The 14564-nt window shown below is 31.4% G+C and overlaps 1 protein-coding gene across 3 annotated transcripts in view; it reads right to left on the bottom strand.

Annotated features, from left to right (window-relative positions):
* Positions 1-11735, bottom strand: part of LOC144844452 (carboxypeptidase E-like) — a 231843-nt gene extending 220108 nt beyond the window's left edge. For 2 of the 3 annotated variants that reach the window (XR_013612429.1, XM_078701378.1), the window contains exons 1-2: positions 11344-11735; positions 144-340 (exon numbers count right to left, since the gene is read on the bottom strand). Coding sequence is in view for 2 of the 3 variants with exons in the window: in XM_078701378.1 (XP_078557504.1) it covers positions 144-340; positions 11344-11572 (426 nt within the window). In the remaining variant the exon portion in view is untranslated. Of the gene's footprint in view, positions 1-143; positions 341-1748; positions 1855-11343 lie in introns of those variants that run through there. The other variant, XM_078701380.1, reaches the window with a different exon arrangement.
* Positions 11736-14564: the final 2829 nt, after the last annotated feature.

Genomic DNA, 14564 nt, shown 5'->3' with positions numbered 1-14564 from the left:
ACATAAACTTTCAAAGTATATACTGAGCTTTAGGATATTAAAAAAGCACTTCTTAAGTAACTGATGATTTATAGAAATATATAGTATTTATTCTTTTATGCATCTAGTCAAGTGGTCAACAACAAAATGGACGATGGGCCTACCTCTTCAAGAGCAATAGCATAGCCATCAGGATTCATGGTGGGCATGATGTGGATTCTGGTATTGTCAACTAGCTCTACAATTGTTGGAGTTCCTTTGTTGTACTCCTTACAAAGGTACGGTATAAGAATTAGAAGTATCTCTCGGCCTACGACCTCATTGCCATGCATGTTGCCGACATACTTGAACTCGGGCTCACCTGTTAAAAAATAAACAAAATGAAAAGAAATTAACAAAAATAAAAACTTTACTTCTCGCTTTACGATGGCTAAAGGACCACATTGAAGATAAGAATGCTAAAGTTAGACACAAACTGATAAAACAAATAAATAACAAATATAATGGCTTGGAATACAGACTTTTCTTTCTGAAATAGTGATTTAATAAAATATGTTTGACAAATAGAACTCATTTTAAAACGAATAAATTTATAAATATTCTATATCTCAGTTGGATGACGAACAATGACAAATGTCAAACGGTAAATATCAACATGTCACAGTGGGTACTCCCTGATGAACAGCAGAAAACACGCTTGTTCTCATTTATAATTCAATCAGCCTGGAGATGCTATTTAAAAGCTTGTCGGACTTCTGTATTACATTGGACATTGCAGTAAAACCTTTTAAAGGAGCAGTGACTACAATGGTCTCACACATCTGGTGTTAATCTCAAGCCACACACTTTCGATCTCAATCCATTTGACAAATCTCAATCTTTACTAAAAGCTTAAAAATGTTGTTGTTTATATGTATAGAATCACCGATCCCAGACCACAAGAAGAAGATCAACGTGGGGGTTGATTCGCTCAAAGAAGCAGCAGCAATCATAAAGGCAGCTAACTTCCTAGCCTCAAAACCAGAGCTTGGGAATGGCCAGAATGCCTTAATTGTTTTCTCAAAAAAAGAAATTTTGGGAGACTTTTGTAGTTGGAAGTTTGTAATCAAGTTGATTATAACATTTTACAATAAGAAAGTAGTTAAATTTGTTTCCAAAATGTGATCATTTAATGTTCGACTGTTTGATTGAGCTACATTTTAAAATTCATAAATTGTCTATAAATTCCAAAAGATGAGAAGACATCTGTATTATGTTGGTAATTAACTACGGATGTAATAACATTCAGAAGATTTAGCATTTTGACATGAACTCCGATTGCTTTAGGTAGTTGATAAGTCATGCTTTTGCCACTTTACTGTCTCAGATGACTGTCGTTTCAACACCGGCAGACATTTAATTATTTAAACATATGTGTCATTACTTTATAGTGTGGTGATTATAATGATACATTGCTTCTTAATATACTTTTGTAAAAAGTGTATTATGTTTTGTTGCAGTAGAGAATGTGCATATTGTATGCTTTTATTTGAGCTCTGATATTGTTGTTTAAAACTTTTTATAAGATTTCTCCAGCAATTAATATGGTACACATTATGGAAATATCCAGCTTGAGATACACCTCCTACAATATGATAAACCGGCATACGTGCAACCTAAGATAATATCGATCCTTGTTATATATACCCTTTAACGTCACCAACCAATGGTAACTACACGTTATCTATCATGTACGTCACCCAAGTACATAAATCAATATTTAATCATACTTTTCATATCCTGAATTTATAATGCATTATTTTTAGTAACGTTACTATAATATAATTCACATTATAAAATTTTAATTATATGTCCTTCTTCAATGATTATACCGGAAGAAGCCTGTGGTTAAGAGATTATTATGAAAGACAGAGGAGTGAAACATTGATGAAATCTACAACCACGCATTTGTACAACTGTCCTTTAACGTCCTTTTACATGGAAAAAACTGTGTATGCATGTCCAGTTTCAACCCCATGTGAATTAAGCCTATGATTAGTTATTTCACTTTAATCTCTATTTAATTGCTTTCAGTATATTAATAATATTCTTATTATGATAGTTATTTTTCATAGTTATTAGCAAAGTCTAGAGAGTAATCAATTAAAAATAATTTCTTTTGTTGACTTTATTATAAGTGCGCAAAACATTAGCGTTTATAATTTGCAAAGATGTTATGGTAATCAGAAGATACAATGATTTTGTTTTTGTATCTCTTTTATTGATTGTGTATACAAAAATAGGCCACTGCACATATACATATTTGTTAGACTATAAAAACAGTTTATAAAAAAAATACTTTAAAAAATTGTATAAAAAAAGGTGGTTCTTGATAAAAAATACCTTAAGAATAAAATTTATTGTGGTAAACAGCATTACCATCACCCTATTTCTGTTATTATGGCTAGTAATTTTAGCTAAATGGCTATATAATCATAAGTCATTTGTTGGTATTTACCTTGATGCATTTTATATTCTCCTTCTTAATATCTAAATGGTTTTATTCATAAAATCGTACTGTAAATGTATATATTTATACTTACTGATGCTAGGCTCATGATCTGTATAATATCAAATCATGGTTATCGCATAAATTTGTCAATACATATTCGATCTATTAGTACTGCTGCAATTTTGCATAATGTGAACTTTAAATGTTTGTGGGTAAAAAGAAAGTATGAATGCTTGGATGGCTGTATGGCATCCAAGAGTATTAAGATTTTTTGGTTAAGTTCTCAAGTCATTAGGATCAATGATAGCTGATTTGAATAGCATGCTTTACACAAATCTATCTCAGCTCAACCTGATACGCTCTAATAATTGAAACAGTTTCATCCACTTGGTACAATTATGATTTAATAACATACTCCATCGATTCTTTATACTCTAGTTTTACGAAATAATAATTACTTGTAATCTTCGAACAGCCATGTCTCTCTGGACAAGCTGAGTGACCAGCTGCCCTTCGCGTAGGACAATAAATCCGGTATAAATTTTAAATCTCCAATTGTCCAGTTGTCAAGAAATTGACAATTATATAATTTTATATCAACATGTATTTTCTATATTTATATCTCTGTATGACACTTTATTTCTTTCTTGTTAAGTCGTTACAATGAAGGGTTTTCAAGATATGGACATGCTGATTGACCACCTGTCTTTAAAGAATAGCACCACTAATTTCTGTAGCAGCACTCACACACTCACTCAGGCGTCATCTGACGGACTCCAATGATGGTTCTCCATAGGTTCCTAATTTGCATAAAGGTCTCAAGATCTCTGGTTGTATAACCTGTGTCTTCTTGGAGCTGATCAACATATCATCATAGGTATATCCACCATCTTCCCTTGAGTTGGTCTCCAGGTATCTAAGTCGGACACAACCCTTTCTTTCTGTCTTTTGCAATGACCTGCAAATTGCAGTCATCTAACTGAGATAGTGTTAGTTATTTTTGGAAGCAAGAGTCTGTTTTTGGAAGCAATAGTCTACCAATTTTAAAAATTGGAATTGCTTCCAATAGAATGATCACGGGCAACCACAAACCGGGTAATTTCTGAACAAAAATTTTAAATGGCAATACTAATTGATAGTTATTCTTGAAAATTGTTTTACTAACTACTGTATTAATTTAATGTTTGACAGCAAACGTCCAACAGCAAAAACCAAGAACGCAAACTTTAAGGCCAATCTAAGTAGGGCTGACACAAAGCTAATGCGAGTCACCACACGTACGATTTATCTAATTTGTTAGAAGCTGTGAAAGGGCCTTTGGCGTTGGGATGTTTGACCCGTTAAAACATCATCGTTGCGACATTCTCTAATTGATCAGACCATTGGTTATCAAAATACCCACTGATCAATTTATCAACTGGCTGTAAATCTCAGTGGTGATAATGTGAGTGTGGAGTTGTCTTTAATTTGAGACAGGGTAGGCCAGCAAGACGATACCTTGTCTTGTATTTATATAGCTCAAAATGCTATACTGAATGATACCTGATATGATTTCTGAAATATAACATAATATAATTTTCTAACTTTAGTATTAGGTCATTTTTATTAATAACAGTTTCTTCTGGAAAAGGAATTTAGAGATTCTGTTTCTACAGTTGCGTCCCTGTGGTACTGTGCAGGTATTTTATCTAAAAAGCACTATAGTCGTTTAATATTGATGGTATCTTTGTGTACATGTTTCACGTACATGGCATAGTGGTGAAAACATGTACACATTCATTTAGACAGTGATTTTTTTTTCAATGGCAGTTTTCTTATTAAATTAATACATTACATCAATTCCTGAATAAAAGTTGCATATAGCATAGATTGCCATTTAGAAGATAATATGTTTTACTAATAAATTTGAAATTGGATGTCAGATATTTTCGAGTATATTACATAATTTCAATGATATGAATAATTGCATTGGAGTTGAGTTGCTAGCGATGTTTGAAACATTGCCTAGAATCCTGATTCAACCTTAGTTTGTAGTACTGTACTGGATCATGATTTTCTTCTAAACATTGCCTCCTATCCTAGACTTCTGGTTCTAATCTGTCTTTTAATACATTAACATTCATTTACACATGGGTAATTAGTGTCAGTAATTGCCTCAGTAAAATGGAATTTACTTCCATATATTTTAAGGTTTGATGGGAGTTTTGAAACAAAAATGTAATGTCCTAATATGAACTCAAAGTTTAAGGCGATAATAAATCAAGGTATAGGAATTCATATTGCATCATTTTGCATCATTATACTCTTATATCTGACAGTAAAGTACCTCCAATGTAAACAATCTTTATTGTTATATAAATTCAAACATGTGCACCTCATTATTTGGTATTTTTTGTTTATATTTTAAACAGGAAATGCAGGTACTGTATTAGATTCCTTTACATCAACAATGATATAAAACATGAACAAAAGTTTTGTATCATAGGTGCATACTGTGGTAAAGTTTTATGATATTCAGGTACAGTAACTTCATTCCAAATTTGTTTAAATACTTTTTATTGCTCTGAAGGAATAAAAGTGAAAATGACAAACTCTGCAATTGTATTTGAATTGTCAATTGTTTTGTTTTTTTTCCCTTTTTGTCCATTACAATTCTTAGATACACAAATTTGCCGAAGCATCTAAAATAAATAACAGAGTGTAAAGCGGGAGACTTCGACCCGATAAAATATACATTTTCATACAAAAATTGAGAGCTTGCAGCAATCACCAGGAAATCTGAATCTAAAAGTGTGATTTCTACTTTCTAAGGCTAGGGCTATAAATGAGAGTTGGATGATATTTGATGTATACGGTGTAATGACACATAAAATATGGATATATGTTTTTTTTAAGTGAGATAATGCACATTTAAACATTTTTACAGGGGTTATCACCAAGAAAATGACATTATACTAGGTTTATAATAACTATAAAAAGGGCAATGTCAAAAAGCATGACATTGCATTCAGAAAACTAGAGTTTTCAGAAAACCAACTACCATAAGTGGATCTAAAGGGTTCAAATACCCGGCCAGAATCCCACATTCTCCTCCCTTTCCTAAATTTCAGCATCAGCACTTCATCATCCCCCCTGAAGAGTGTCCAATTGGTAGAGCTGACTGATGGTGGGCGGTCTTTTTAAATTTGTCTTTATTTGTTGTTTTTTTATTATTTTTGCTTCTTCATTTTCAAATTTAATTCTCTCAGTCTTAAATTTTTCTTTAGATTACCTTTTCATTTTTTAACTATTTAAGCTCGAGTATTCTTTAAAAAAAGATGTGTGTGTCTGTGTGTATCAAACAACTAAATACTAGCTTATGCCGGTACTGTATATTCTACTTAATTGTTTAGTTTTCCATGGGAAGAGCTAGGGGAAGTAAGTCTAACATAACATGGATTTATATAATTATTTTTGTATCCTTTGGGATTTAAGTTTTACTGGGGTTAGCAGCTTCCAGCTTGTGCACAGATAAAAGGATTTAGATATTTTACTTAAATTGAGATATAATTGCAGATTATCGCTGCATGATCCTCAGATGTATTGAATATGCAACCAGTATTCGTCTGTATAAAGATATTCTTTTTGTTCAATTGACTACTACAGTACGTACATTACACAATATGTATGATTATAACATTCAGGTTCAATAACAGCTATTCAATAATGTTTAGTTACTAAAGGAAACAGTAGAACAGAAGAACAACTAAATTTTTAAAAAACAATGGATTTTCATGAATAGAGATTATTCATTTATTGATTTTAAGGCTCAATACAATTTTAAAGATATTTATAAATAGCTTTATTGCTTTTATCTTAATGGCGTCTGTTCATCTGACAATCTGTATACTGTAATGACACTGATAACACCTAATTAGCTACTGTTAGTAGATATGTATGTGAAATGAACACATTCAGGGTTAAAGTGATTATGAATATGAACTATTACCTAATTGACCATCAAATAAAAGCTAATAACAAATGGAACAGGTAGTAGGTAAGCTAGTAAAAGTAAAGAAGTCTATAAAGGACACATGTTAAATATAGTCCACTCGATGTACCAAATTTCTACTATCTAGGCCTACAGTATCACAAAAGAAAAAAATGAATATGTTGTTTTTCAAATTCTATCTAGTGCTGTGTGTCTGTTGTGACAATAAAGAATTGTGGTCTTATAATTTTTAATACATAATTAGCATGTAGTGCATAAAAATAACAAAGCTACAATTCAATTTCTGTATTTATATCTATTACATGACTGAATGTTGTATCCATATTTGCATTTATTAACTCATTTGTACAGTAACTGCTAGGAAAATATATTGGAAGACAACATGTAGGGAATTGTGAATAACATGAAAATACTGTGCTAAGATCTCAATGTAGAGTTTTACTTTCATTTTTAATTGATTGATTGATGGATGGGTTAATCTGCCAACACCATATATCACAACACAACTTATGTCCAATTAAACTGTTTACTGATACCAATTTGGTGTAATGTGGTACAACTGTTTATTATTATCAGAGGGGTACTTGATACAGATTTATTGGACAAGCTCACCTCTAAAAGTAAGGTCATTGTGGGATAGTTTTTGTCAGAATATGGTAAATGATGGGGATATGTTTATTAGATCTGTGGACCTTAAGAATGGTAATATTTTGAAAACAATCAACAGTTGTTTTTTTGGTATTTGGTACAGTATATAATCACATACAAAATGTTAATCACACAAACAAAAACATATACCATACAATTTATATGTAAAGATCTAGAACAGAAAATATAAACATTTAAGATGCGTTAATAATAAAATGATTGGTTACGGTAAATTTTCTAAAAAGATAAAATGTAATATTAGACAAAAATTTACAATATGACAGACAATTACTGAATTACTTGATCATTACTTATGATCACATATTCGTATGTTAAGTAATACGCTTTGAAGAAATGATGAAAAATAAGAAAATAATTAGCATATAAACCACAAATTATAAATGATGCCATTGAATAACTGTGCCAATTTGAATATTATGTATTCATTGTAATATTCATTGATCTTTGTTGTTAGTTTTTACATATAATCAATATTTGATGGTAAAGAAACCTGTTGAAATAATATTGATTGTGTTATTTTCCATTTTCAGTTTTTTTAATTTAAGTAAATAAATGAATGCATTATTTGCACATTTTTCAACCATCAGAAATATCAATGTGTAATAAAGTTAAGTAGTTTCTAAACAAAAATGGTTGGACTCTAGTCGACGGTATAATCAATACAGTATATGTTCTCGGTCTAGAAAACTCAGATATGTCTAAATCTGTGCACATTCTAATGAGGCCTTTTACCATATCAATTTGTAAGAAATCCTTTCTTTGTAACTATTATTATCTACCTGAATAAGTAATTCAAAAGAAGACCAGTGGACCATAAATACAACACAATCAAAACCTGGCATGGCATTCTACTGTACAATAATTTGAATGGATCCAAAGTATACCACCATTATTAGTAGAGGTATATATAAACACTTAAATGCGTGGGCTTGGTTGTGTCCATATGCTAACATTTAAACAAATCTATGCAATTGGGTTGTAACTGTTGATCAGAAGCCCAACGCTCTTTGCAATTAAACAATTGTATTTAGAAACTATTATTTGTAGTGACAATACACTATCTATGTATAGTATTCAATTTTATTTGATAAAAAATTTCCCAATTTAAAAAGTTAAGGGGAAGGGAAGTGTGAGAGGGAATAAAATATGAGATTTTTAAGTTCATTATAAATAAGACTGGACATATTTTATCAATGGACAAATTCCTAATTATAAACTGTATGAAATGTATTACTATTATTCCTTAGTAGTACCTAAAGGCTAGTTTTCAATTTCCCTACAAGGCTATATTAATATATCATTAAAATTGCTGTAACTCTTAAAAGTCATGATTAAGGTTGGTCCCAGTAGGGGTTGTTGGTCCCTTAAGCACACTTCCCTATCTAATTATCACTATTGTCACCTCAATTAGGAGCCGGCTTATTTTGATGTTTTCCACCCCTGTCGAGTAACTCTGACATTTTCAAGGTTCATATGCACAAATGTGACAAAATAACAGTAATTACATTTTTTAATTTGAAATTTAAGCAATCCATGAGATTCTGTAATTAATGTAAAATCAAGAGTAAAAACACTTAAAATTTCCATCAGAAACATATTGAATAGTTTATGCATTTAAAAGAAAGGTCCATAAATATATTGGGCATTATCAGTACGAGATCATGCTTTCAGATGATTTCCTATACAGTTTGTGTTTATGCTCAAAGTCCAACTATGTTTGTTGTGTAATTGGTATCATATTATGCTTTTTAAACAGCAAAATAATTTAGGTTAAAGTGAGATAGGGAGCTTTCGTTTTGCAGTGACCGAAACCCTACCTAGGTCAGGTCAATCAATGTCACCTGGACATAGAAACCATAAAATCTGTGTCAAGTTGGAGGAGTGAGGAAACGCGTCCCAATATCCCTGCATGTACACAGTGAATACATATATGACATACTTTGGTCGTCCAAATCAAAAGCCCCTCCTATTAATTTTTTAAAAATACACAAGAGAAAGAAAAATAAAAGAAAGAAAACATAAGTCATATCAAGGGCAAACTTTCTATGGATTAAAAATGGCATGTTTCACAAGAAGTTACGCGTGCACGTGCATTTAAAGTTTCAAAATGCGCAAAATTAATTTCTAATCAACTTTCTACGCTGATCACGATACATGGATTCAAAAGCTGGACATACTGTAAGGACTGTGGGTTTTCCTGATATTTCTTTCTTTTTACTTGGTCATCAAATAATTTGTGGAATGTTGAATTTAGAAATTGAGATTCAACATTGGTTAACAAATGTGAAAAAAGGGCTCACACTGTACATGAATACGTACCAAAGTTGTTAAAATTTTATGGTGTAATGTTGACCGATGAAGACAACTTAGCAGACCTATTTTAACATAGGTTCATACAAAGTTCACACAAAAAATTAACATTTGCATGATATACATTCTAACTATTTCATTCTAACCGCAAACAAATTTATGTTTTTGGTTATAACTATCAAATCCTTGTCTAAATTGATCCTGATAGCTTCCAACTGCGTCCATCCTTCATATGTAAAGACTTCTGCAGGTTTGAAAACATATCCTAATGTAAATACTGACTCAAAATATTTTTCTTTGACCACACATCTCATCAAGATTAACATCTTCGGGGCAACTACAGTATCTCAAAGCAAAAGGACACTTTTATTGACAGTCAAAGAAATTGACATTGATGGCGCCCCACTGTGCTGCGTGAAGACTACGCGTCAAACTGACAACATATTTACTTATAAAGCTCTGTGATGTACCCAAATATGGTAGTGATATGCCCAAAAATGGTAGTGATATGACATCATGTCCATATATAGGCACATCGCATTTTTTTCATAAAGTTTGATAGTGTAGACAGAGCTCTAGTCTAAATCAAAATTTATTATGTGATCGTGTATCTATTCAACTGCTTTTATATTGATATGTTTTGCATGTGTTTATCCACAAAAAATATGGTTTTTTGCCAATAAAATTTTTTTTTTGCAGTAAAGAAAACAAAATATGTAAGATGTGTGAGTGATTGACAGGCATCATTTGACTAAATTGTGTACATAGTTTTTTTTTCCAAATATAAATTGATTCCTGACAAATTCTGAACACTGAAAAATATTTCCTCTTCTGGACACAGAAAATGTTAAATATAGTTTTAAAACTCCAACCAATTCTGTTCTCAATTGTTAAAACTGTTTTTTAAATGATGCAAATAAAAAATAGCCCTTATATTTACCCATTTAACAAAAGAAAAACACTGATAGTGGAAAATCAACTTTAGACAATAGACTTGAATGAAACAATGCAATTATTTGCAATATGAAGTGACTTCAACAACCTGTCGAATGACCTATGGTCAACTAATACACAATGTGTTATTGGTATGGATCCTATCCAGGAAGTATACCCAGAGTGTATCCGTTAAGTTATCATGTTTTACATTGTTTTCAGAAATCCAACATACTAACCTGTTTTCTTCATTATTTTTCTTTTTCTAGTACACAATAAAAAATGAAGTAAAACATCTGGCATATTCAAATGAGGACTGTCCCACAATGCATACATATTTTACCACGATGGATACGGAAACACATGCCCTATTCTATTATAGTACCAATTTATTATACAGTAATAATACAAAAAGCGATTGTTACATTACATTATATTTTATTATATAGGCCCTATACAAAATGAAGTAGTTGTAAATATAACTACAGTTTAGAATAAATTAAAAAAAAATCTGTAGACAAACAATGTTGGTTCATTGTGCCAGGTATGCAAAGAACTAATAAACTCGCACACTATAATATAATTTAACAAACATCTAAACTTAAAGATGTATTGTCCCCCAAAAACATGAAAAAATTAAGATTAATAAAATCAGATTTTGAATAGGCAATTTCACAGTTTTAATAAAGTTATTCACTTCTGCAGAAAAAAAATCATCAAAAATAATTATTTCACTTATAAAAAGACAAAAGAAATGGTTAATTTCAACCAAAAACCATATTTAGGTATATTTTGCTTTAAATTACATTTTTTTGATGGAAAATGTTTTTTTTTTTGATCAAGTTTTTGGTCATAGTGAATAACTATTATGTGATATTAAAATGGCATATTCAACAAAAAAAATGTAAAAAAATATTTTTTAGGGGGACAATATATCTACAGTATCTATAAAAAATTTAAATAATTGTACCTGGTTCATGCACTCCTGGGTTGTCTGTAATCTCAATGGTCCACAAATCAACATTTTTCACACTTTTTCCTGGACTGTACACTCTGGTGATATCGGGACATTCTCTGGCAGTTTCATCCAGCACTCTTTTCAGAGCTTCAGCATCATGATGGGTCCATGTGTAGTCATCGTCTGGGAAACTGTCAACATAAACAGTTAATGCCACTAGAAATAAAACCACCAATTTCATATCTCCCCACAAACGCTTTTCAGATTTTCGAATATTATTTCTTTTGCAATTTCTTGTGATAATTCTTGCTTAAAATGTAGCTGTGTTTGTGAGCGTTATACGCGATACGTCGGTTGATGTTCCGTCGGTAATTTTTAATGTCCTTTATTTTCTATGCGGTAATTCTCACCTCAACGATTTGCTTTAGTTCTCCACTCAAAGGTGTGCTTAGTATTCAGACTGTTCCATTATCCAATGGGTGTATTTTATTTAATGACGTCAGGAGAAACTATAATGTGATGATAATTAATTTCTTGGTTATTGAATCCAATGAAGAACGGATAGTTGGAAGTATTAAAGTCCAATGTTTACGAGAGTAGTAGGCTAGATAGATACTTATGTTAAGTGTATTCTATTTATTTATGGGTTCGTAATTTTCATCGTGGGAAGAAACGCGTCACTCTCGCGTGACGACAACCTTCTATGCAAACAGATAGCCATATTATTTTTTAATATGATGATCGATTAATTCAATATGTTTTTTAAACAAAATAATTAAACACCTTTGGTCTACGGGACATTTTCTCAGGTGTATCGAGGCGTGAATTGTCTTGATTGTCCATTTGATGCAAAATAAAATCCACCCGGCGATTTGCCGCTGGATAGCCACAATTGTCTTACGGTGCAAACAGGTGTATTGTTACAATATCGACACATTTATGGTACTTTTCGTTCATATTTATATAATGATTTATTAGAAAGTGATCGGATTTGTGCTAGTGACTTCTACTTTGAATTAAAATGTCACCGTAATGATGTTCATGTTTTACCAGTATTTCTATTTTTTTAAACGAAATGTTTTTCATAGCACAATGCATGCACACAACAATGTAAGTTTTTATAGGCCTACAAACAAATGTCAAATAGTCCATTAGATTGTCATTCCATACATTCCTAATTTTCTTTTTAGTCGCGTGGACGCGACTCTATAGTTCACTATGTCGGTCAGTCGGTCTGTCGGTCGGTCTGTCGGTCTGTCTGTCGGTCCGGTATCACTATGCGTTTTATCGCTTTTCTGTACTTTTTGAACTGTTTTGATGTACAGAAAAGTTTTATAGTACTTTACTTTTTTTTATAAGTTCATTTTTTTCTGAGAGCACGCGACTTATGGCTGTTGGCCTTGTTGATTTGCTGTTCCATAGTCCCTGAATCTTTTCATACTCCTTTTATGCTCATTCCGCTGTTTCGATACGGACGTCCTTTTGATTGCCATTGCATATTTTATTTGATTTTCCCGGGGATTTGCTATTCTACATGTAACCCAGTGCAAAATCACAAATGACAGGGAACCATAATATAGAGAGCCCTCTTGCAATGTTTGTAATTATAGAAGACATAAATTACCAAAAGTTGTCAGATAAGCCTAGCCCCACATTCCATTCTCCTGATGCACACAGCTAGATAAAACCAAGACATATAAAGAGTAACAGTGCTCCGACCATATTAACAACCTGTTTTTTAAAGTTTCTATCTGGCCCGTACGACTGGCTCTTTTAGGTAAGCAATTGTTTTGTATTAATTACCTTTAATTGTTTTTTATATATTTAATAAGTTTTATAGGATAGATTAATAGACTAGTGACTTTTCATTTTGTTTATGACAGTACAGTGGGTATAAAGACACTAACGTACCAAGGATATGCATTATAGGCTACTTGTACACATTAAAGTAAAGGTCCCAAATTGTTTTAGCGAGTTTGTACCTGAATATCAGTGTATTAATTAAAGTGTACTTATATTGTAAATATTATTATTTTAGTAGTGATACATCGAATTTTATTAATTATTAGAAGCCGATGCTTTAGACGAAAGGCTATCGCCTTTTTACGATGATCAATCCTTATACTATTTTAGGCCATTAGTAATTATTTATTGATGAGTGATCAAGAAACGAACGTCTTGATTATGACGACCGATATTGAATCGATGATAGGACTAATTCATGTATTATCAGTTTTTATTAGAATGTATTAGAATTGTATTAATCTTTGTTGTTATTGTAGTATAGTTAACTTTATATTTGAACTCGTTTTTAATTATTATTTCTAAAATGAAGCTACTTGCTTGATTAATTATGATATGTGTGTATGATTGTTGTCTTACAATCAAATAGTCTAATATATTAACAGGGTGAACTTTTAAGTGTAAGTAGACCCTATGCTAGCATTCCTAATCACCGTCGAGGTCACATATGTTTGCTAATTGGCTGAACGAATGATGATTCATAGGGGTACACTTCTTAGAACTTTTATTACACTCTTGATCTAGTATGTTAAAGGATACGTTTTATTAAAGATATTCCAAGGAATATGTTAGGCTTAGTAAATGTATAAAGTGATGAAGCATTAGCGTGTTTTATATTGAATTTTCACTTAATTACTATTGCTATAGCATTTATGTGTTGTTACGATGTTATTGATTATGAAGACAATTTTGGATTAATTAGAGATCAAGAGTTACCTGTTTTAATAGGAATTACACATAGTATATTGTATTGTTTTAATCGATTTATGTATGTTAGTTATGTTATAATACATGTATGTATTTTCTCTTTTAGTTTCAGATTAAATTAAACTTCAATTGGAATAAACTCCGGAATAATATAAATTTATTTGGAATCCGAGTTTTTATTAGTATTTTCGAACAAGAAGGGTTACAAATATTTCAATATTGATTGATTGTTATATTTATTTTATTGTTAGGCCTACATGTATCACTTTTAGTCTTGGATTATTGTTCCGTATAGTTCTTTTTTTTTAAAGATTTTTTTTATTTGAATCATTCATTCATTCCATAACAGCAGGCCTAGTCCCTTTGATTGTTATTATGAGTCTCTTTGATTTGGCATGGCATAATGTCGGTGCACCTACTTTTCGCATTGCCACATACACGTCGCGTTTTTGAAAGAATCTCTCATAGTTAAAACTTTTTAGAGAGAGGGCGCTTTTGAATGA

This window comes from Antedon bifida, chromosome 6 (genome assembly GCF_963402885.1).
Source record: "Antedon bifida chromosome 6, ecAntBifi1.1, whole genome shotgun sequence".
NCBI lineage: Eukaryota > Metazoa > Echinodermata > Crinoidea > Comatulida > Antedonidae > Antedon > Antedon bifida.
Note: the sequence above shows the minus strand (reverse complement) of the source record. Positions and strands in the feature narration are given on the sequence as shown.